The sequence below is a fragment of the Chanodichthys erythropterus genome, chromosome 11, assembly GCF_024489055.1.
Source record: "Chanodichthys erythropterus isolate Z2021 chromosome 11, ASM2448905v1, whole genome shotgun sequence".
NCBI classification, from domain to species: domain Eukaryota; kingdom Metazoa; phylum Chordata; class Actinopteri; order Cypriniformes; family Xenocyprididae; genus Chanodichthys; species Chanodichthys erythropterus.
The window spans coordinates 16,259,742-16,285,754 of NC_090231.1; the positions used below are offsets into that span (position 1 = coordinate 16,259,742).

At 37.5% G+C, this 26,013-nt stretch overlaps 1 protein-coding gene across 2 annotated transcripts in view; it reads right to left on the reverse strand.

Annotated features, from left to right (window-relative positions):
* Positions 1-25,760, reverse strand: part of lrch4 (leucine-rich repeats and calponin homology (CH) domain containing 4) — a 52,416-nt gene extending 26,656 nt beyond the window's left edge. Inside the window, exons 1-3 of one of the 2 annotated variants that reach the window (XM_067401868.1) lie at positions 25,371-25,759; positions 1,492-1,636; positions 918-1,047 (exon numbers count right to left, since the gene is read on the reverse strand). In XM_067401868.1, coding sequence (XP_067257969.1) covers positions 918-1,047; positions 1,492-1,636; positions 25,371-25,542 — 447 coding nt within the window. In that variant the 5' untranslated portion in view covers positions 25,543-25,759. Of the gene's footprint in view, positions 1-917; positions 1,048-1,491; positions 1,637-25,370 lie in introns of both variants that reach the window. The other variant, XM_067401867.1, reaches the window with a different exon arrangement.
* Between the last annotated feature and the right edge of the window lie 253 nt (positions 25,761-26,013).

The window sequence follows — 26,013 nt, forward strand, 5'->3', positions numbered from 1 at the left end:
GATGCACTGCACTGAACGTTCTAATCACACCGGTGTGATCGTACGTGTCAAAGGGATAAATAAAGTAATAAAGTAAAATAATGAATAATAATTATATAATAACGAAAAATTAAAATACACCCCCCACCCCCGACGATCTCTTCGTCCATCACAATGTTTTACTGTAAACATCGTCAACTGCCAATTTAGGGGACATCGCCCAACCCTAATATGAATAGAGCGGTTTAGTCCAAATTTTCTGAAGAGACACGATCGATTTATGTGATGAACAGATTGAATTTAGACTTTTATTCACATATAAACATTCATCCACTCACACATCAGTTGCTGTAAAAACAGAGGCTCAAGTATGTTTACATGTGTGAAAACCAATGAGGTTCAATCTCCTGTGTTGTGCAGCATGTTTGAGCATGTGAGAGGCTAGTTCTCATGATGGGTCAATCAGGTTTATGTTCACTGATCAATGTTTATATGTAAATAAAAGCCTAAATTAAATCTGTTCATCATATAAAGCAATCGAGCAGTCTTTGAAGGGACAGAAAGCTCTCAGATTTCATCAAAAAGATCTTTACTTGTGTTCTGAAGATGAACCAAAGTCTTACGGGTTTGGATGGACATGAGGGTGAGTAATTAATGACAGAATTTTCATTTTTGGGTGAACTAACCCTTTAACAACAAGACTTGTGTAATTGCTTTTGTCAAGCTTTAACTATACTAGTAAATGACACATTTTGGAAAATATCCTTACAAATATAGTGTAACATGTTGAAAACCCACTGGTGAGAACATCTGACATGTTCCTGAAAGGTTCATAAATCATGTTTTGTTTCAAATCAACTGATATCAACCAGTCTATGAGATGCCTTTACTTATATAATTAAGACAAACATCAGCCTGTGTGTGTGTGTTCTACTTACCAGTTGTCGCAGGTGTGTGAGTGTGTGTATAGAGGCCGGTAGGACCGATAACTTGTTGTTGCTGACGATGAGCACCCGCAGGAGAGGGAGCTGACATACTGACGGCGGTAGACTTGACAGCTGGTTACGACTACACCACACAGACAGAGAGAGAGAGAGAGAGAGAGAGAGAGAGAATTAAATGAATGCAATCTAACACCAGTACAAAATACTGAATGACAGAATACAATCCTTCCAATATCTTTAGCCACAAAGAGGCTTAAAATTTCACTCAGGGAGACCTGATGTTTTTGTAAGTCTCTTATGCTCACCAAGGCTGCATTTTTTATTAATCAAAAATACAGTAAAAAAAAAAAAAAAAGTAATATTGTGAAACATTATTGCAATTTAAAAAAAAACTGCTTTCTATTTTGATGGCAACGCTGAATTGAAAAAAAAAATATATATATGTCTTATACTGAGATGAATGTTTGAAGTGTTTTGCTCTGGTTCAGGTAAGCTCCACATTGGAGATGGTGTAGGTGTACCTGAGACTGAACCTCTATCTGAGGTGGGGTGGGGTGTGTGTGTGTACCTGAGGTTGAGGTAGGTGAGGGCTTGTAGCTGGCACAGGCTGGGCGTGAGCGATCGCACACAGTTGTGGTACAGGCTGAGCGTCTCCAGAGAAACAAACTGACACACCTCCTCTGGCACCTCACAGAGCCGGTTCTTTGACAGGTCTGAAATAGAGAACCACCAATCACAGTTAGCACAGAATAAATTAATGACCAATCACAGACACCTTTACACCTATGACAGCTTCAAGGTACAATCACAGAATACAGCTTGTAACATAATATAATATATATATATATATTTCTACAGTATATTACATAATATACTCTGAGGTTGACCTCTTCGTTATTTTCATGATAATTTAGCACATTTTCCCCCTAAATTCTTATTTACCAAAATCTGTGGACATCTCACAAGTTATTTTTTTAAATCATTCTAAATATTGATGATTCTAATGACCTTATAACAGTAATAATATGATTTGAATTAAGTGTAAATGCAAATTTACATCAGCAACAACAAAAAAAGTTAACAAAATACTATATTACTTTTTCCATGTTACAGTAATTTGCATTATGGTAATGAGGTTTGTCATGAAAAACAATGGTCCTAAAAATACAGCAAATATATACATTTCATTTGTTTGGTATTTATTTCAATCTTGTTGTGAAATATAACCCAGACAAGTACTTGACAGTTTTTGTGAGGCCAAAACCAATAAAGAAAAACTACAGTAGAGAAGATGTTGCTGATTATGGAACTTCCTTTGTGTTTACATTCTGTTTGGCAATGGTAATGGTCAGACTATAGATGCATCATAAGCAACAGGCACGCATCTATTGTCTAGATAGCATATGCATTCAAACACTTTGTTTATGTCGTCCACGGTTTTTTGTGAGCCAGGGACAGGAAACGCGTAAACAATCGCGATGTTTCCCAAAGCGAACAAAGACTTTTTATAGGAATTCAAATTTTGTCCAAGTCCATTTTTGACAGCAATTGAGGATGTGAGCATTTTGTCTCTCAATATAGCACAGACTATTCCAATTCCCTTCCATATTTTCATTCCAGACAGAAGTTGCTCTCTCCAGATAAATGCGAAACACACACTCCCTCAGTGGCGCAGGTCGTGGGGTCAGGATGTATTTCTGGAGAGGGGAGGATTTTAATTACAGGGCCGAGGAAGCTTAGAACAGGGTGTGTGAATGTGAGCGTAAGTCCATGTCACTAGAGAGACAAACCAGACAGTAGAAACAACCAAAACATAGAGATTAAAGAGGTCATGAATTGAGAAATCAACTTTTCCTTGAGCTTTTGATATATGAGAGGTCATCGTACTATAAGAATATCCAATATATGCTTCAGAAATGAAAACTTCCAAGTAAGTCAAAGAAAAGCTTTTATTGACACAAGGCCCATTGAACGAATTGATACTGGAATGTAATGAATGAAACCCCGCCTCCACAAAAGAAATCAATGCGTTACAACAGGACAAAAATAACATTACCTTTCAAAGGATCCTTATGCTAGGAATATGGTCATTTATTTCCAACAGTGTGAATGTCTTAGTTGAGCTTTATTTATTTAGATTCTATATTTCACTGTGGATTCTTTGGAAAATCAATCACATTTCAGCGCAGTCTTTGCAAACAGACTTATACGATATGGACTGGACAGTAATGCGACAACATAAGTAGCTGCATTAATTCTAATGCCTGATCTGATGATTCATGTACAGTCAGATGTTCTTTGTTTATGTGTCTGTTGGAGTAAATCAAACCAGTGACTAACGGTCAACTTCACATTCTTTCTCTTAGTAGGATGAAAATCTGTTATTTAAACGGTGATTAAATTATATAAAAAAAGCAATCAAAGAAAGCTCCCTTTGCAATCGTTGGAGCTGTCAATCAAACAGTGTGAGTTTATGAGAGACTGAGTTCCGGACATGCACCAAAACTCCCGTTTTATTCAACTAATCTCTTATTTAGCATTTGCACTATTAGTGAAGATGTAAGCATTTGTTAGTGTACAGAAATTGAGCTGCAATGATGAAATCGCTGAGCTTAACAACATATTTGTGATCGGCTACAATCTTCATCACTGTAAACTTGCATGCCACAATCTTAATATAATGCCATAGATCTAAATGTAATGCAGCACTTTTCATGATTAGTTAAACTGTAATAGTAAAAAAATGCGCTAAAAGAGAGAGTAATACTTGGCAATTTCAAATAGAAAGATGTTAGCCAATGACAGCAGTGGGCGTTTACACTGAAGTCTCACAGCAGACACGCCCCTTAAAACAGTGTTCAAATAAGAGGGCTAAAATCAGGGTAGGAAAAATGCCTTCTATTTCTAAATTATGACAATTTTGGATGTAAAAAGCATCCTAACATTATAAGTGTGCCCCAGGAAACATTATAAAACAATAAAACAACGCAGTTCATGACCTCTTTAAGGCTAAATGAATGTTAGGATGCAATGTTTCACCATACATGCGCAGGTAAAATGTAATTTCAGGCCTTTCAGATTCAATTCTCCATAACCCTCCTGATGATCTTAAACAAAATTAAATTTACTTTCACACTATGAGAACAATAGCATGTGGAAGTGTGTGTGAGAGTGCATTTTTTTTCTCTTCTTCCCTGCACCGTCCAATTGTCCAATCTGCTCTCCTTCTCCAGATCTTTTGTTCAGCTGTTTTATTTGGCAAGGAAGCATTTCCCGCCTCTCCGTTCCCAGTGGGAACTAAAGATTCCCAGGGGCAGCCCACATTTCCCACAATCCCCTGAAGTGCTTTGCACTCACACCAGCCTAACATGGTAGAGAATAAGAGAAATACCAGTGTGCCCACATCATGGAGAAAGATAATATGTATGAGTCTAAATACTGCTGAAACACTTATGAAACTTGTATCAATAACACTTCCACAATCACTCTATAACTTCTCTCAACAATAATAATTAAGCATTTAATAAAACTTTTTAATAGTGTATAGTGTAATATATGACATCACTTAAAGGGATAGTTCATCCAAAAATGAAAATTTGATGTTTATACTAGCCGGAAGCTGAACGAAGTTGGACATAGTGGTGTATTAGAGGTAAAAAATTATATAAATACTGTTCGGTTTCTCGCACAAACCGATCGTTTCGTGTCTTAGGACATCAATGTGCCGTCACGAACCGCAGGGTTTAATTTGGATTTGTCTATGGAAGTTTTTCGACTCTTATTGTTCAAGTTCCCAATCACTGCTATTATTTGACTGACAGACGGCAGCGGTTGCAGTTAAAAATCATAATTTGCGTTCGACTGAAGAAAAAAAGTCACCTACATCTTGGATGCCCTGGGGGTAAGCAGATAAACATCAAATTTTTATTTTTGGGTGAACTATCCCTTTAATAATAATAATAATAATAATAATAATAATAATAATAATAATAATAATAATAATAATAATAATAATAATAAGGCATTTAACATAACTTGACTGCACATGATCTTATATAAAAGTTCATAAAGCTTTTCAGGTTTATTTATACTTAATGTGCACCATTTTAATAAAAAAAAAAAACATTAGATTATATATGAAATATGTAATTGTAATAATAATAATAATGAAAAAAAATGCTGTTCAGAAGCCAATTCCTCAAAAATTGCAAACGTCAGTTTGTTTGCTTGAGTGGTTTGACAACTAGGCTCCACCAATGGCAATTTCATCTAGTGGCACAGAAACCACACACTTTATCTTTAAAGGAGACATATTATGCATGTCCCTTTTCACAAGATGTAATGTAAGTCTCTGGTGTCACCAGAATGTGTCTGAAGTTTCAGTTCAAAATACCCCACAGATTTATTATAGCTTGTCAAATTTGCTCCTATAAGGATGTGAGCAAAAACATGCCGTTTTTATGTCCCTTTACATACAAAAGAGCTGCTGCTCCCGGCCTGCTTTCCAAAAGAAGGCAGAGCTTTAACAGCTCACGCTTTGGTTGCTCAACAACAACAACAAAGCTGGAGAATCTCATGCAGCCAAAATGACGATTGTCAGTAAGGGTGTTCAGCCTTACATTGTTCAAACTGATGGAGAGATTCAGGAAAAGTTACAACTTTTAGAATGCAACTGGACATTTCTGAATGGTTAGTGGATAAATTTATGTACTTGCTGTGGAGTTGATTCAACTCATCGACTAGCATGTGCCGTCATGTTAATCTTTTGTACAAATCCAGTGTTGAATCAACCCTTGTATGTAAAGCAGTCTTTTGTAAAATGACAGCATGGCAACAACACTCTACTACAACAACTCTTCCTCTTCTCTAAAGCAGCCCAACATGGCCACACCCCCTTTGGTTTATGTTCCTTGGGTTAGGGTTTATGTTAATTTTTCTGGTTTGTGATGTCACCAACCAGGGAAGAAGCTTGTTGTAGTCCCTACCAGCCATTTGTTGTAGTCCTTAAAAAGCGATTTCTGTAAAAGAAAATATCTCCCTTTGCATTGAACTTTGAGCGTTGTAACTTTGCAGATGTTGTTTATGCTCAAACAGCAACAAAAAAGTGAAATCATAATCAAGGACCCCTTTAAAGAGAATCTCCATATGAGCAGCAATGCTTTTATTTCTGTTCTAGCCCTGTTTACTTTGTGTTCCTGGAAATAGTGGCCTAGGCGTATCACATTCTCCACAGAGGCTCACAAACACCTCCTGCGTGAGGTCTCCAGCTGTGCCCAGCCTCAATAACATGTTCAAATCATTATGGCATGACAAAAGTTCCCAGCTAATAAGCAGGACTGTATTTCAATTATGTCCTGAAGGTCTCACTCTAAATATCTTCTGTGAGTGTATGTGTGATGAAGAGACTTCTTAAGAGTGGCAGTTGGTCTACTGACCCCCTCCTCTCTCTTGCTCTCTGAGGAATCTGAGCGATCTTCTGCCTGTTAGCGTCTCTTTGGTGTAACTGAAGCTGGTTTTGCATCTGCTGTGTGTAAGAGAGTGTTAATCAGCGCGTGCACACACACACACACACACACACACACACACACACACACACACACACACACACACACACACACACACACACACACACACACACACACACACACACACACACACACACACACACACACACACACACACACACACACACACACACACACACACATGTTTGTTTTTGTGAATTGTGGGGACTTTCCATAGACTTCAATGCATTTTACACTGAACAAACTGTACATTCTATCCCCCTACCCTGCCCCTACCCCTAAACCTAACCCTCACAGGAAACTGTGCAAACTTTTACTTTTTCACAAAAACTCATTCTATATGATTTATAAACCCATTTACATTGTGGGGACCGCTGGCTGGTCCCCACGATGTAGGTGAACTCAGGTTTATATTACATCATGGGGACATTTGGTCCCCACAATGTAATATAAACAAAAGCACACACACACACACACACACACACACACACACACACACACACACACACACACACACACACACACACACACACACACACACACACACACACACACACACACACACACACACACACACACACACACACACACACACACACACACACACACACACACACACACACACACCTCTCCACACCCTCCTCCTTTAGCCCTAGAAGGAGATTACACTGATTAGCCTGCAGGATAACAACAGACTCCCTTGCAGTTCATTTTAGACACACATTTACACAACAACAACACAAACAAGGCCTAATTATACTATAAGCTCCATATAAGCTCTATGTAACATTTGAGAACCACATGACTACTTCTACAACAGTTGAGGTGTGTTGTTTGAAGGTCTCTGTGAGAGTGCCAAGCTAAGATTTTTCTCTTCATACCTGCTGCCAGGAGCTCTAGTCATCCCTGAGATTAACTGAAACATGACGCTGTGTTTGTTTCAATACGCTGACTAGACCCAATGTGTCAGGCACTGACTCACTTTTATCTGAATAAAACATGTATTTATGCTTCATTTATGTTGATTATCAGTTTCTGTTCTTTCTTAAAGAAGAAGCGTGTCATTTCTGCACCAGGTTTCCAGAACACTCCCACTCTCTTAAACTGGTCGGACAAACAACTGGTCCAAATTCACAAAAATAAATAGTATCAATGTGCTAGCATGCTAAAAATCGCCAACCTACTCTTAAGTTGCATTCACATTTACCATTGTTAGGCAAATTTTTAGGCGAAACCAAAAATTTCAATAGGAATGTATGCAATTGTGCATAAAGGCGATAAGATTTCCTCAAAAACTGGTTCAAGATGGTCACATGGATTTGCTGTGTTGAGCAAACAGAAAGCTGCTTGGTTTGAAAGTGACTTCTGACAAGAGTCCCTCAGTGTCCACACTTTTGTGATATAGGTTGAATATTTACAGATTCTGAACACATTTACAGTATTATGGATAATATGAATAAATAAAAGTGAATATAAAGATATTGCACTAAACAGTGGAAGTATTGTACTAAGAAAGGCTTTTGGAGGCATTTAACTGTTGAAGAGGAAGATGTCCTGTGGGCTGCTACTTGTTTGCTACACTATAAAAATATCATATGTCTGTGAAATATATATCTGTATTCCAAGGCTTCATGTGAGCCAAAGACTGAAATTTAAGTTACTATTCACTGAAAATCTTCCCCTCCACTGTAGTGATAACTTAAATTTCACACATCATGACAGACAGATGACAATAAAAAAAAAAAAAACAGTTTTCAGTTACCTTATGTCTGCAACAATGTTTTGAACTGACCACAAGGACCAATTACATTTGAGAGATACAGAGATGGGGTATTCTTTTAATAAATTTAGACATAAATTTAGGACTTTTCCTCACCAAAACTAATTGAAAAGATTCAGAAGACATGGGTAATAGAGCCAAAGTTGGATGAACTACTTTTTAAGATTTATTTTTGGCATTTTTGCTCTTATTTATAGAACAACACAGACAGCAGACAGGAAGTGAAGTGAGAAAGAGAAGGGTAACGGTATTAGAAAGGACAAGGACTCAAACTCAGTTCCCCCGAAACACAACTGCTCTATATGTCGAAGGCTATCGGCTCTGAATGGATTAACTACTTTTGTCTGACTTTTTTTGGGCTTTTTGGAGTATGTTAAGTCCCTTTAATTTCCTTTTGTATGGACTAAAATAGCCTGGAAATTTTACTTTCCAGTTTGAAACAACAAGAAGGTGAGTAAATAATCACACTTTTTTGAGTGAATTATGGAGGATAACATACTGAAACATTTCATTCCTTCTCTTCCTCTGAAGCAGGAACAACAATAAACCATGCCATGACTTGACTTGAGATGGGGGCAGAGGAAAAAAGAGAGAATGAAAGGGAAAGGGGGGGGGGGGGGGGGTGGTTAAGTGGGGAGAGAAGGGTAAAGCTTGAAAGGGGGCGAGTGAATGAGTAACAGCAGCATGACAATAGCAGTGAAATCATGAATACTGGCCTGAGCCGAGGGGGTGACGGAACAAAAACACACGGGCCAGAATGACTCAACACATTCAACAGAGCAAGAGAGTGTGTGTGTGTGTGTGTCCAGAATACAAGTGCTACTCAAGCACAGTAAATTTACCGTCAGAAAAAAGCTGATTATTTGACCTCAAGCACTTTAGAGAGCTAAGTGCACTGACCGAATCGATCAAAACACTATATATCTGCTACACTATAAAACTGAGGTTTATTTTCAGACCTCAATCTCCAAAGACTCTAACAAATCAGTGATGGAATCATATACAGTTCAAACACCATAATGGCCTGATTTACAGTATACAAGCTTTTAGCAAATGTCAAGATCTAACAGTCTTAATTTCAAAACAACAGAAAAAAATAGGCTTAAGAAAGCCTATTTAGAACATTAGCAGGTTTCTGTTTTTCTCTAAGAGACTCATTTTAAAAGATTTGTAGTTTTCTAAGGAAAATGTAAGTGGTGTGCGTTTGATTCCACTTCCATTTTAATGGTCCAATTAATGAGTCACTTTTGAGGAAACGGCAAATAAAGAATCCTAATTATATGAAATCATAGCCTACCATGTTTTGTTTAAATTATATGTATGCAAACATAAATGAAACCAAGACCCATTTTATTTTTTGATTTATATTATTTGGGGTAATCAGTCAGTCTGTTTTATCACATTAAATTCAATGAGAATGTTTTTTTGTTTTGTTTTTTAAGTTTTGAACTGGTTTTAAGAAACAGGTTGATTCCCAATTCTAGTGTTGCTCTGAATCTGTACTGTCTTCTGTGGAAAATAAAAGATGATATTTTGATTTATGTTTTCTCTGCAAGTCAATGGGCAGTTTCTTCAATTACCAATATTATTCAAAATGTTTTTTTGTGTGTGTGCTCTGCAAAAGAAAAAAAATCACAGGTTTGGAATGACACAAGGGTCAGTAAATGATGACAGAATTTTAATTTGTAGGTGAACTATTCCTTTAAGCCTTTTTAATATTCTGGTCACTAGATATGGTAATGCAAGTCTATAGGATTTTATTCCATGTAATTGTCTATCAGCTGATAAATCCAATCCATCAGCATACTTCTGCTCAATAAGCCACTGGATTTCAGGTGTCATTCATGTCACAAAACAAGAGGAATTAGTTATTTGTTATTATGAGTCAATTGTAAAAGTTTAATACATGTTATGGATTTACTCAAACCTGAATATGAGCTACAGAATAAGTGATGTTTTAGAAAACTCATGGTTAGGGAGTGTCCAATCTCTTCTGTGTGAAGCGTTGCCAATTAAAACAGTAAAAAACCCTAATAACATAATCACTTCACTTGTGGAGTCTATGGGACATTGTCTTCAAACGCTCTGAATGAACAGAGAGTTCTGTGTGCATCCTGTTAAATCGACGGTCAACGGCCCAGCACTTTGACTACAGTGTTATCTTTGTCCTTAAACATTGATGGAGGCCACAAAAGGTCAAGCCTATGGATTTAACCATCCAAACATTTAGGGGCCCCTCCAAGTTATCCCACACAATACCACGAACTCGTGTGGTGAGAGCCTTTTGTGTTCAAATACAAATACACCTCCATCTCCTTCAAACCTAATGATTTTGTCTCCTCTCTCACAAAACAGTTTTATGAAAATCCTAATTAAACATCCACATGTTTAATTGCCGTTTAACAGACACCTTCTAAACTGACAAGCAGTAAAATGGCCACAAGACAGTTCATCTGTAGCCACACAGGGTTAAGTGTCTTACTTTAGAGCTCAGTGAGTACATCAGTGGTGAGCAGGTTCTCTGCAACAGAAACAACCAACGCTCGAGTTACCAGCCTGGAAGATCCCATTTAAATTTATATGATGTGTCAAGTGACGTATGTCAAGTGACGCATGTACTTCACACAACAACACAGAGGACATGAAGGAAGCAGCAGCACTGATCATCCTTTGAATGCACTTTAACCTAAAATTAAGAACAAACCATTTACATTTTTATGATTATGATTATGATTTTTCAAAAAGTATGGCTGGCCCACTCTTGTGGTGTCAATTTTCAGCGCACAGAGCAATTCAGACCATAAAAAAAGATTTTGTTCTAAAATTAGTGTACTTGATATTGTTAACTAAAACTATTAAAAATAATTAACTAAAATAAAATATAAAATATAATTTTTTTATATAAAATATAAAAATATTAAAAACATTAATACTTAGAAATACTTACATAATTAAAAATGTTGCCTTGGTAACTAAGTGAAATAAAATAATTTAAAAAGTACAAAACTAAGACCAGTAAAAAATAAATTAATGCAAAATATTAAAAAATACTGCCATAAAATATCAAAATTTAGAATTAAAATGAAAACTGAAAAAATATAAGTTAATTGTGTGTCTTTTTATTATTGTTATTTATTTATTTATTTATTTTAGATTTTTTTTTTTGTTTTTTTGTGTGATTATTGTTTAACTGCTGTTTAAAAAAAAAAGCCTAACCAGGGACTGGGGCTGCAAATTAGCCATTGGCTAGAAGCCTGTATGAGGAGCATCGACTGCTTGAAATTGTAGCAATGTTATACTGCATTGTCTCTGTTAAATAAACATAAAATAAATAAAATATAAATAAAATAAAAAATAATTTAAAATATGAATATATAAATATAACAGTATAAATAATACTAAAACAACACTGCTAGAGCTTGAGATTATGAATATGAGATGTGATGTGTGGAAAAAAAAAACAGGTAAATATCACTTATCACTAATGTTTGTGTATAATTTCTGGTCAAGATGTAATTTTGTCAAATTATGCAAAAAGTCTGAAAATATTTTGTTATTGTGTGTTTTGGGATGTTGTGAAAATGTTGTGAAATTAGCCTTAGCAAGAAAAAGTAGTTGGTTGTAGTCAGAACTTTCATTACTTTATTGGTAAAATAATTATCTATTAGGTGCTATTTTTGTTGTGCTTCTTTATTTTTGGCAGTACTTACAGTTATAGACCTACTCTGATCCTATAAAGATGACTTTATTTAAGCAACATTTCATGAAGTAAACTTGAGTATTTACTCTTAGCATATGCTAGGCTAATGAAGTTAGTGTGTGTGTGTGTGTGTGTGTGTGTGTGTGTGTGTGTGTGTGTGTGTGTGTGTGTGTGTGTGTGTGTGTGTGTGTGTGTGTGTGTGTGTGTGTGTGTGTGTGTGCATGCTCGTTTTTATGATTTATGAGGACACATTTGTATAATGACATGGGTATTACACTGTTATTACAACATAAACATGAAATATGAGGACATTTCATGAGTCCTCATATTTAAAATAGCTTTAAAAACTTTTTTTTTTTTAAAAAAAACAAAATTGCAGAATGTTTTCTGTGATGGGTAGGTTTAGGGGTAGTGTAGGGTGACAGAATGTACAGTTTGTGCAGTATAAAAACCATTACGCCTATGGAATGTCCTCACTAAGATAGCAAAACAAACCTCTGTGTGTGCGTGTGCATACCAGCATCTATGCAAACTTTCCAAGCTGGCAGGGAAAGTTGTGGTGGGAAAAAAACTTTGTATCAACAGCAAACTCAAGGATCTGTTGCTATACACTATAAGCACAACTAACATACAACACAGAGGTTTAATGGGCAGGTTTGTGAAGGTAGAAGCATGTCTCATGGTGTAATCAGATTATGTTGTGTTGTTCTGAGCCCTTGATCTCATTTCTGTGGAGGTGGTTCAGCGGTGACTCAAGACGCTTGAAGTCTCAGCTCTATACAACACCAGGAGCTTGTATCTGTTACACAAGACTGAAGAAGCGACAGTGCGGTGAAATCCACCTCACACAACCAAGACAAGGTTAGCGGATGTGTTTCGTTACTATAACAACCGAATCATCATGTGTCAAAACAAACATAATGCAGTCAAATCAGATTGACATAAAAAAAATGACGCATAATGCTGAAAAGTGAATGCTCAAATTAGTAGTAGCATGCATGTTCAGAACGCATATATGTGCTGTTGTTTTGAGAACTTGCACAGTTTTTATCTGAAATGTATGTATCCCCATGTGAAATTTATGATCATGTGAAATTCTACTGAAATGACTGGATTTTGCTGGCATAAATTCACAAAACAATGGTAAATGTGACGCACATTAAGAGTTAAAGTATTATCTCAAATCGTCAACCATCATGGTGGACTATCAAATGGGTAAAAAAATAAAAACAAAAAAACAATTCCATACACATTAAAAGCAAAACACTAGTTCAGAGAATCTACTGTATACAGATTTCAAAATGAACTTTTCATAATCACCTGCCATTAAAATTAACACTAAAACAATTGATTAGTCCTTAGTGTTTATACCACAACATGCATGTTAAGTACTCACAAACCATGTGCATGTAGGCTACTTTTTAATTTTCATTTAAATAAATATACCTAAATGCGTGTACTGATACTTTTCAGTGGTAACACTTTAGTATGGGGAACAATTCTCACTTTTTTAACTAGATGTTCATTAGCTTGCATTTTACTAGAATATTAGCTGTTTATTAGTACTTATAAAGCACATATTAATGCCTTATTCTGCATCCCTTAATCCAACACAATACCTAAACTTAAATGCGACAACATCTACCTTACTAACTACTATTAATAAGCAGTAAATTAGGAGTTTATTGAGGCAAAAGTCATAATTAATAGTGAATGTGTTCCCCATACTAAAGTGTTACCTTTTCAGTTAACTGTATTTTATAATGTAGGCCATGTTTACTATTAATTCGTTTACCATTCATTTGTAAACTGCAAAAAACATGTATTTGTGCTGAAATTGATTAAATCAATGAATCATGAACATTTCTCCTAGCAACCACCCAAAACATTGTAGCAATCACACAACAGGATACTACAATCCACTCCAAACACCTCAGCAACCACAAGGCAACTCCATGGCAAACAAACACCTTCGCATTTTGGAGTTTTGCACGGACAAGTACAACAACTCACACTCTACTGCAGAGCAACTTCAGCCAAACTCACTAAAAACAATCAACCAACACTAACCGTCAGTGTGATAATCCTCAATGTTCTCTAATCTACTCCAGAGATCTGGTGTGGTCTCGCTTGCGCTCAACCAAACACTCACCGTGCTCTCAAGTACACACACACACACACACACACAAACACACACTCTAATCACCCCCAGAGCTTCTCTAAAGCCTAGTGGGAGATGGTGATTCTGCCATCTGGACACGCTTTACATTACATAACTTATCAGGAGCTGGTGTTCCTCAAACAGTTGAATCTCAATCAGATTTGAACTTCCATATCCTTTCGAGTATGATTATGTGGAAAGGAGAGGAGTGGATTTCAGATCAGATATTGAGACACTTTATGAGTGTTGTGTTTATTTAATAGGATCATGTGTGGAGTGAGATATCAGATGTTAGCTCAGAATGTGTGCGTTTCAATGGAGCATGGCATGGTTGGAGAACATTCAACAAATATTTACACCTGGACATGTATTCTCATTTTTCCCAACAGTTGTGCATTCAGCAACACGCAAAAAACGCACTGATTCATCTAATTTCTGCTACTTTAAGAACAAAATATTCTCTCTCTCTCTCTAATTATATATATATATATATATATATATATACATATATATATATATATATATATATATATATAATATATATATATATACACACACATACATAGATATACAATCACTTGCATTTTGCTGTATGTCATTTCTGTACTAAAGCATAAAAATACCATAATATGTTGACAGATATTTAGAAAACATACTAAGGTCACATACTTGTTTCTCTGAAAAACAATGATACAGCAAGTTATTTTACTTTGAAATGTGTGTTCCATGTCAAAATGTCAGTTTTTGTTTTGGTCTGTGTGATCCCGCCCACTGCCGGTTTATGCAATAATATTTCAACACCCCGGGTTGCCAGTCGGCGGTATAAACTGACAGATTCTACCTATCTGAAAAAGTCTAGGTATCATCTAAAATTACCAGAAATGTAATCAAAACCGGATAAATATTGGAGATACGAGTTGGAGACCATTTTTGGTCATACAGATAAAGTAATACATCATTCAAAACGGTAAAAGTCTACTTGTATTTGTTTAAACTCACAATAGCAACAAACAAAACGCTGTGCTTTTGTAAAATAAAATAAAAAAAAACAGGATGCAATTTCCACCATCTCAGCCTTCGTGAACTAGAGCACGTCACAAAAATGAACCGAAACTCAGTGTATTATATATAGGCTACTTGCCTCACAGACATGAGAAATATATCTAAAGAAAGTCTAAAATGTCTACTTCAAACAAATCGAAAACAAATACTCTGATTATGTATCTCTCTAAAGGCACATCCACTACTGTGTCACCATCGTCAAATTCATCTTTGCAACTGATGCAATTTAATTTAGCAAAAAAAGAGAAAAAAAACAAAACAAAAAATCTATTCACAAAACAGACATCACAAGTTTCACTCTACACATAAACAATATCTAGAAAATTACATATTTGAGCACAGCATAACTAGAATATAGTATATATACAAATTTCTGTCTTTAAAGTTTTTACTAATTTCCAGAAAAACAGATAAATTGGAGCAAATTACAACGCCCCGCACAACATGCAGAAACAAAAAAAAAGATATTATAGCCATGAATTATGTGTTACCATGACTGCATGGCTACATTTTATGAATGTGTTCCCTCATTTTAGTCACGTTGTACTAATTTGTCCTCTCATTTTAATTTAATTAAATCTGGGCCACAATTTAACTAAAACATTACAACGTGGCCATGATTTAACTTGTGGGACCGAATTATTATTTATAGCTACCTTAATTATATCTTATATCCCCCCCACCCACAAGTCATGTGCACGGCTCAATATAAAATATCTCTATTCTCTACAATTAAAAAATTTTTTTACAATCCTTCAAAAAATGGGATAAAGACCATTCGAGACATACAAAACTTCAATATTGTGAATGCATTAATTTCAATCATACTCAAACCTCATTGCAACTGCGTAAACATGGCATAACAGGTTCATAGAATAACAGACATACAATAATAGCAGAAAGTTCCAGCCATCTTAACACAAGTTAAAAAAAAAATAATGCTACAGCAAAAATAGCTCTACAAGGAATAAATCTGCAATAGGAACAAATCTAAGACCTCCTGTGAGTCTGTAACTGTTTCTGCTGCAGAAAGTGTGAGCATGATAATACAGCATCTGTGTGATTTCAGTTTCAATGAGTGACAGCAAAACCTCCTTCCTTCTCATTTTACATTATAACTGATATCCGTAAAAAAAAAAGCGATAGCAATTATACGCCAAGGGTTTCTAGCTGTGCTCCTCTCTTGAGATTTGAGACCTTCTGACCATCTGTTGTGCTTTAAAAGCGTGAGTGAAAAGAGAGGAAGAGGAAGAGAGTGAAAAAGAGGGAGGGAGTAGAGCCGAGAGTTTGTCGCTGAGGAGAAGCAGAAGTTGAAGTTGAGGAGCCCACATCCGGTGTGTAGTGGAAATGCAACTGCAAGGGGAAACAGAGCAACACTGTGCAACAGTGAATCTGACACAGCTGGTGGTGTAGACACACTCCAGTTCTTACTTACAGAGAATTATGTGCGTTTTTCACATATGTGCACTGCAGACTTAAATGTGTTAAATGACCATGCACATTCATGCAAACAGAGTCTCCAGCAGCTGGCACATAATTTCAAAACACAGCTGGCAAACACTCAAAAGAATGACAAAACAGACAACCAACATATACACAAACTTGAAATTGTGCCTAGTAGAGCTGAATTCATAAATCCTCTCCAACACTGAATCTGAGAGGCTCATTTGCATAGGCAAAATATGACCTCCTGTTTAATATTCATCAGTTATCTGCCAGGTTGACCACATCCTAACATGGCAGGAAATGCTTTCAAGTACCAGGGTCTATCTGAATGACCTACAAAACATAAGGGATCGTCTCAAAACTGAGTGAGCTCATTAGTTTGAGATTTTTTGCTAACAACAAATGTGAAAAGGTTTTGTTGTATAGATGTGCTGATTTGTTGCATAACCTGAATGAATAAGTCGCACACGTCAACTTTCCTATTGAATGGTCATTGTGTCACTGTGTGTATAAAGGCAGTCAGTGTCATTTTTACTTCCTGGTTTCAGTTTATGACATGAATGTGAGGGTGTGGACTGGACCTTTCAGACGGTTTCAGTACTAAAAAGAAACTCATTTAAGATGCCCAGGTACACTGCAATCTAATGCATGATAGCATTAAAAAGTACATGGCCACAAGAAAAAAAAGGAAGATACACCGCCACCAAACATTTTATCTGGAAAAATGATGCAATCAAACCGCACATGCAAACCAGCCGGGAAAGTGCCCCTTCATATTTCTAAGTAAAATGGATTTTCAAAAATGTATTTTTATCTTTGATAATCAAGCTGCACAGCTGGTATGGGTAGAAAAGGTGTTTGTCTAAAATACTCTAGGAGAAATCATGAATTTCTTTCTAAATTTATTCAGTCAAATCAAGTCTTCCGCAGATCTTTTGCTCCCATTCTGTCATCATCTACCCACCCTCTTATTTCCCTAAACTCATATGACCCACAGAGCACAAGAGGAGTTGTTTTCAAATAAAAGTTGAATGAAACCAAATAAAATGAAATAAATAGGTCAGTCACTGTTCACTGAACCCAGGGCTAAACAAAGGTGGTAATTTGAACTAATGAGTCTAATGAGGGGTAGTGCACTAGTGATGTGTCATTCTTGAACGATGCGTTCATTCATTTTAACGAAAATTTAATGTGACTCGGGAAGAACGAGTCGTCTCGGTGGGTGATTTGTTCAGTCGCGCATGCGCAATATTCTATAGGTTCTGTACTGCTAGTAGTAGTTCACCTGTTTCAGTCAATGCAGTCTGAGCCGGAAAGAGAATTGATTAGTTAATTTCATGAGTCGTTCCTTAATTTTAATTAAACATTTTAATTACATTTTGCTAAAATTAACGAAATGACTCGAAAAAAGATTTGTTCATTTTGCTGGGCAGTGTTTCCCAAAAGCATCGTAAGCTTAAGTTGATCGTAGCTCCATTGAAACCAATGGAGCTACGATCAACTTAGGCTTACGATGCTTTTGGGAAACGCTGCCCTGAACGAGACTCAAAAGTCTGAGTCGGTAAAATGATCCGAACTTCCCATCACTATAGTGCACCCAAAAATGAAAGTTCTGTCATTAATTACTCTCCCTCATGTCGTTCCAAACCCTTAAGACAGGGGTAGGAAATTCAGTCCTAGAGAGCCGTTGTCCTGCTGAGTTTAGCTCCAACCTTAATCAAACACACCTGAACAAGCTAATCAAGCTCTTCAGGATTACTAAGGCTATAGGCAGCTGAAGGTTTTTTTTCAGGGTTGGAGCTAAACTCTGCAAGACAGCGGCTCTCTAGGACCAAACTTGCCTACCCCTGCCTTAAAGAGGATCTTTTCGTCGACTGAGAAACCAAAGACTGTTAGTGAGTTTTTTAAATGAGCGCATGCGTAAGAACAACCCCCCTCCTTCACAGCTCATTTCGAGGGAATGCCTCCCAAAACTCATGCACAAGTATTGGAACACGAGTGTTTACCACCGGCATTCGCTGTGTCGTGTTAGTGGATTCATTATGTCGGACTCACTCCAGGTAACTCATAATCTGCAGTTGTTACTCCTGTCTCCTCACAAAAACATTGCATGCTGCGCCTGTAGCGTGTGGAAAGTTACTGGAGTGTGCAGCCGCGCTCGTCTCGCACAAGGAACGTCATGGCAGTGATTGACAAGCCAGAGGGCCAATCGTTTACGTGATGATCGCGTAAACGATTGGCTGATGTTTTTAAGGCCCTACCTCGTGCACAGATGATGTATATCAATATTATTACTTTCAGTGCACCTAATAAATAGTCTTTTATCAGTTAGTAAAGACGGTTTCAAATAATATTGCAAAAATGTATAAAACAAAACATCCTCTTTAGCACCTTTAAGACATCCGTTGTACTGTAGCCACTGTAGTCACATGGAAAGTGGTAATAATGATGCAGTCTATCAGAGGCCAGAAAGCTCTCAGATTTCAATAAAAATATCTTAATTTGTGTTCTGAAGATGAACAAAGGTATTATGGGTTTGGAAGGATATGAGGGTGAGTAAATAATGACAGAATTTTCATTTTTGGGTGAAGTAACCCTATAAATGGTCTAAAACCGCTTGATTCATATGGATTACTTTTACACCTTAATGAAATTTTCAAAGCATAAAAGTTTTGGTGGAATGGATGTTCAATCGAGGGACAGAAATCTATCAGGTTTCATGAAAAAATATATTCACATTTTTAAAAAAAAACAACATTTTCACAGCAAACAAATATGCTAAATACACGTAACATGAGCAGTTTTTGATTTAAATTAGGCTTAGATTGTGTAATTTCAAGATTTAAAGCAAAAACAGAATGGTCTGACTTTAGCTTTGTGAAATTACGCATTAAAACACACCTGCAGAACATACCGGCTGAATGAAATTGCAAATTCACTGTCTGACAGGAGGTGGCACTTATGGAACAGTAGTAATATAGCGTTTGCTTTCTTTCCACTGTACACAAAGCAACTGTGTTTATAAACACAACTTTAATAGGCATTATATGAAGGTAGAGGAAAAGAAAATGCCATGGAAACTTTTATGAAGACAGTCAGTTCCCTTCAGAGATACATTCATATAATCCTCCACCCTCAATTCAATATTTTTATTTTTTCTTTCTTCCAATATTTTGAGCATCGCAAACAGTGAGCTTGCTGTACCTGGTACAGTATTTGCTCTGCTGGCACGTCTCCTCTCATCTTTGCATCTGTATTCAGCGCGCCCCGTCTCTGGCCTGTGTTAAAGGGTTAGTTCACCCAAAAATGAAAATGATGTCATTAATGACTCACCCTCATGTCGTTCCAAACCCGTAAGACCTCCGTTCATCTTCGGAACACACAGTTTAAGATATTTTAGATTTAGTCCGACAGCTTTCTGTCCCTCCATTGAAAGTATAGGTGCACTGTCCATGTCCAGAAAGGTAATAAAAACCTCATCAAAGTAGTCCATGTGACATCAGTGGGTTAGTTAGAAGATTTTGAAGCATCTAAAATACATTGTGGTCCAAAAATAACAAAAAATACGACTTTATTCAGCATTGTCTTCTCTTCCGGGTCTGTGTATATCCACAGTGACGCTGCTTCTTCTTCTTCTATGGCGGTTGGCATCCAGCTTATTGGTGCATTACCGCCCCCTTCTGCTCCGGACTGTGACTGTGATTAGGACATCCGCGACATGCACGCCTACGCACCATTTTAAAAAATATAGCAATACCAAAATACAAACAATGTAGAATAGCTTGAATACAGCGTGCGTCTCCTTCAGACTGTAAACGAAGCTCGGGTGCACTACACAACACGTCATCAGCGTCACTGTCCAGAGCAGAAGGGGGCGGTAATGCACCAATAAGCTGGATGCCAACTGCCGTAGAAGAAGAAGAAGCAGCATCACTGTGGATATACACAGACCCGGAAGAGAAGACAATGCTGAATAAAGTCGTAGTTTTTGTTATTTTTGGACCAAAATGTATTTTAGATGCTTCAAAAACTTCTAACTAACCCACTGATGTCACATGGACTACTTTGATGATGTTTTTATTACCTTTCTGGACATGGACAGTGCACCGTACCTACACTTTCAATGGAGGGACAGGAAGCTCTCTGACTCAATCTAAAATATCTTAAACTGTGTTCAGAAGATGAACTGAGGTCTTACGGGTTTGGAACGACATGAGGGTGAGTCATTAATTACATCATTTTCATTTTTGGGTGAACTAACCCTTTAATGTCCTGTTTACAGACTATTTCCACACAAACAACATTTTGGGAAGTTATTGCAAGGCAGTTTGTGTGCAAGTCCAGAACAGAGATCAGTCAAAATAAAAACAAACCAGTTAACCGGTGCATCTCTATATAAAGGTGAGTGAATGATGGCAGAATTTTCTTTTATCTTGGGGTGATCTATCTCTTTAAATTTGGACAGATTCTGACAGGCTGTCAATGTTTTTAACATTCTTCAGCTGGGAAAAAAAAATCATTATAAAAAGCAATTCCAACGATATCGTTCCTAGCTGTGGTGTGGACTTCGCTACTCTCAAATTACAATGATTATTAAAACTTTATAGTTATCAATATAGTTCTTCGCAACTTCAAAGAGTGTTCACTTATTTGGTCATGTCTTATCTTGTGTAGTGAGCCATGAGGCCTATGAACATCATGAATCATTTTTACAGTAAGTATTTATCTATAAAACTCAAAAACAATATTATTTTTACAAAAGAATGTCTAGAAGTTTCTAATGAATGCTGGCTACAGCATGTACTGAACAAACAGGCAAATGAATCAAAAGGCGAAACTACAACACATAGAATTGAATGCAACTCTGAATGTATGCCAAAAAACTAGACCATTATTAGGCCAATATCCAGACACTCCAGACTTTCACTACCACAGACACAGCCATGCCTGCAGGCTAATAGCGGACAGGAAACATTACTGATGGGGGATAACAGATCAATGGAAATAAGCCATGAGGAGAGAATCTTGTAGAATGTAATCTGGGTCATCTCTTCTGAAAATCATCCAAACGACCCCAAATTGAAGACCTTCTACGATGACCTGGATAAAAGGGAATCTTCACCCGACCAAGAAAAGAAAGATAAAATACAAAACAAACAAGAGATCTAACAGAAATGGGGAGAGCACGTGGGAGAGAGAGAAGCCTGCCTCAGACAATGGAGGAGGGGTTTTGCCGAATGGGTCTCCAGTTGGGGGGAAAGAGGAGGGTCCCTATTTCGGGAATATCATGACAATGGGAGCAGCCCACGAGCCCATTTTGTCCAAAAAAAAAAAAAAAAGGGCATCTCTCCCTCCCCTCTTTCTCTCAGCTGCTGTGAGGCTTAGTTGTGGTATGGAGAGTGTGTGCCTTGAATGAGACACTGTGTTACGGGCTACACAACGTTCATGCCCCAGGCATGCTCACAAGTGTGTGGGAGCTGGATGGAAACAAATATTTTCATCTACAACGCACCCACCAAAAAACTTTCACTGTGATTTCATTTGGAGGATCGTCTTGGTGCCCATGTTCAGAGAGCGTTCTCCTCCCAGTGCTGCTTCTATGGTGGTCCTTTTTTGGTTTCATAAAATCTTATCTTAAGCGTTCTCTACATCCATCTTTCAGCACCTCTTTTAAATAACTGAATTTATTTCATTTCTCTGGGACGGTGAAAAGAAACACAGTCTGGGACGTCATCTCACCTTAAAGTGCTGAGGCACAGTCTAGATTGTGTTATTGTTGTGTTGTGAAGTCAACAGTGGCTGTATTATTACTCAGGTTATGAGTCCTGGAGTAATTTCAGATAATGCCAGCTTCAGTTTGCATCCATCCTTTGCAACGTTTTTTTTTAAGTGATGTGATGTGGCCAAATAATGGTAACCCAAACTCGAATACTCACTCAGTGAGTATTGAAATCACACACAACACCGTGAACACACACCCAGAGCAGTGGGCAGCCATTATTGCTGCGGCACCCGGGAAGTGATTGGGGGTTAGGTGCCTTGCTCAAGGGCACCTCAGTTGTGGGTAATGAGAGTGGAAGAAAGCTCTGTTCATTCACTCACTCTACTTAAATGTCCTGCCAGTATCGAGACTCAAACCAGTGACCTCGGATTACAAGTCAGACTCTAACCATTAAGCCATAACTGCCCCAAAGTTTCATGTGACGCTGACTACTGTGAAGATCTCAGATGATGCAACTTTGGACTGACACAAATATTATCCTAATATTGTAATTTTATCCTTATCATATAATCAATATTCACTATACAAATAAACTTAAAATTGTGTAGAATGAGTGCGTCTGTTTTTAAGGGCTTTTGGTGGATTGATGAGACTGGGATTTGTTTTCCATCACCGAACTGGACCTCCAGCAAGACTGAACCCCTGACCTTCCTGAGAGGAAGTTAGTCTTTGGAGAGCAATATTCAGGAGAGAAAGTGTGTGTAGACTGAGGCGAGTATAAGAATAAACCAAGGCCTATCAATCCTTGATTCAATAGGTCTCTTACCAAAAGAGACACTATCATCTTCCTCCTACCTTCAAGCGCACTTAAAATACACAATGCAAATGCAACCTGTAATATGTGAGCAACACCTAGTAATCATTCTCCACCTTGACAGTAGGTGTGTCTAGGGAACATGATTATTATGGCATGATTTTTTTTATTTTAACACCGGGACTATGCTTAGATTTCTGGCATTTACATTATGGCAATTTTGGGCCTAGTTCTCTTAAATCAGGGTGTCCATTCTTGCTCCTGGAGGGCCGCTGTCCTGCTAAGTTTAGCTTCAACCCCAATTAAACACACCAGAACCAGCTAATCAAGGTCTTACTAGGCATACTAGAAACTTCCAGGCAGGTGTGTTGAGACAAGTTGGACAGTGGCCCTCCAGGACCGAGTTTGGAGACCCGTCTAAAACTGTTCCACATCCTTGGACTGATCCCAAACTGTGGCTTGGATTTCTGAGAGTCAGACGTACAGTACGGTTTCCAAGGCAACGTACTTATCCATGCAGAAAATTGATGTGAAAACCATCCACAGAAAGATGAAATTAGACCATCTAAACTAAAACTGGATTTTGTCATACTGAACTATAGTCAGTGCCTAAAGGATTACACCAGTGGTTTCAATATAAGTCAATATATTTGGCGGTTTGCCACGTGATCTGAATCATGATTTGATATGCTGATTCATTGTGCTCCGAAGCTTCCTGAAGCAGTGTTTTGAAATCAGCCATCACTAAATAAGTCATTATTTTGTTTTTTTTTGGTGCACCAAAAATATTCTCATGGTTTTATAATATTAATATTGAAACACTGTACTCACATGAACTGATTTAAATATGTTTTTAGTACATTACTGGATCTTGAGAGTGGAAATGTCATTGCTCCCTATGCAGGCCTCACTGAACCATCGGATTTCAACTAAAATATCTTAATTTGTGTTCAGAAGATTAACGAAGGTCTTACGGGTGAGGAACGGTATGAGGGTGAGTAATAAATGAAATCATTTTCATTTTTGGGTGAACTAACCCTTTAAGCCTTTATTCTGGAAAAGTATTTGATTATTCCTGCATACATGTCATCCGCATATTTAAAATGAACTAAAACATGTGCATTCATTAGCTATTGGAGAGGCTTGTTTTTGTGGTTTATTATGCTGCATTTAAATTTAATGAACTCTAAACAATTCTCATTCAAGTCCTTAACAATGGCATACCACAGCACAATGAATTACTAAACCAGCACAAATGTTTCGACCCACTGAATGACCATGGTTTGGTCACATAAAAAAGCAACGTTTAGTTAAAGTGAATCACACAAAAATCTGATTATACAATAAACTGCAATATTGTCTTAACTGGCTTATGGCAATCTTAATTAACGTGTTTAAATGATCATTACATAATCAGTATGTAAATAACAAAATATTCATGTGGTTTTAGCACAATTTTTCAAACCTTAGAAGCTGTAAATGCATTTTACAGCAGAATCCAGCTGTGGGTCACAAAGTTACAAAAAAGAGTTTCAAGAACTGAAATGCACACATGCAGCAGATATTATCCGTGCTAAATAATAAATGCTCTGCATCAACTCTGTAAGACTTGAGAGCATGTGCGTGTGGGGGTTTGTATGGCTCAAATACAAACTGCTTTATACCCACTTTGTGTGAAAGAGGAGCAGATGGTCATATTAGTGCTGTTGGCAAGATGAATCTCAACGAGCTCCATAGCAATGAGAGTGCACTCAAAAGAGCTGACTACAACAATAACATTTTGTATCACTATACTGCTGGGTTTACACTGCACTGCGATCAAATGTAAAGTTTTACAGTGGGTCTGTGGTAAGATGGCTCAGCCTGAGTGTAGCTTCCACCTCAACAACAGGAAGAGAAGCACAGCGCAGATGTCTTCAATTTCTAAAGCAAACGCATCAGTCTCAAACTCAACAACCTGACTTTGAAAACACAATAAGCTGTTGTATGGTCAGTGATGTAGTTATTTAGAAACGAAAGCGAGAACTGAAATGAACTTATCAGATGATCGGCTTCCTACTAAGATCATTAAAGTGAAAGATCCGCTTTTTCTGGGTCGGGCGTGATGATGGTGGTGCTCGTGCACCCCTACAGAAGGGGCGCAGGTGAAGAAGACACTCGAACAAAGGACATTAAATGTACTGATACATTCCCAACCCCCTTCACTGATCCCCCTGACCGCTTTATTAAAGTCTTACCTGCGTGTGTAATGTCGGACAGGTCATAGTTCTTGGCGGTGCGGGGGAACTCTTTTAGTTTACGGTTGGACAGGATGAGCGCTCCGCTGGACGCAGCCTCTTCCAGCGCCTTCTCCACGCTCCTGCTGGCCGCTACGGTCGCCGGCAGCTGGGCTCCATCCCCAGCAGCCATCAAACACTAAATATGACCCAAATCTTACTCGTTACAACGACAATCACCCCTACTAAATCTCCATCTCCTCCAAAGCGGGTTCGATAACGTTTCACGCCGTAAAAGTAAGTTTTTGTACTCCAAAAGTGATGTTAAATCCAGTGATTGAGTAAAGTTGCGCGGTGAGTTGACAGTCCGTTTGCTGGAGGGAGCTGAGAACATAAGGGGCGGAGCTTACGGATTGAGCAAGTCTTGATTGACAGAGCGGACACACCCAGTACGTAGGGGCTCGGGAAATGAACACAAAAGCGCTGCTCTCATCGGAAGGGGGAAATGATAAAGTTTTTTTTTTTTTTTTTCACTCTGAGATTTTGTAATGCAAATTGTAAAAGCTTCAGCTGCTAAACCTGAAGAAATGTTTGCATTGTTTGCATACAGATAGATTAAGAAGATTTATAATAGCTTCTAATGGATAGCCTATTACAAAGCATT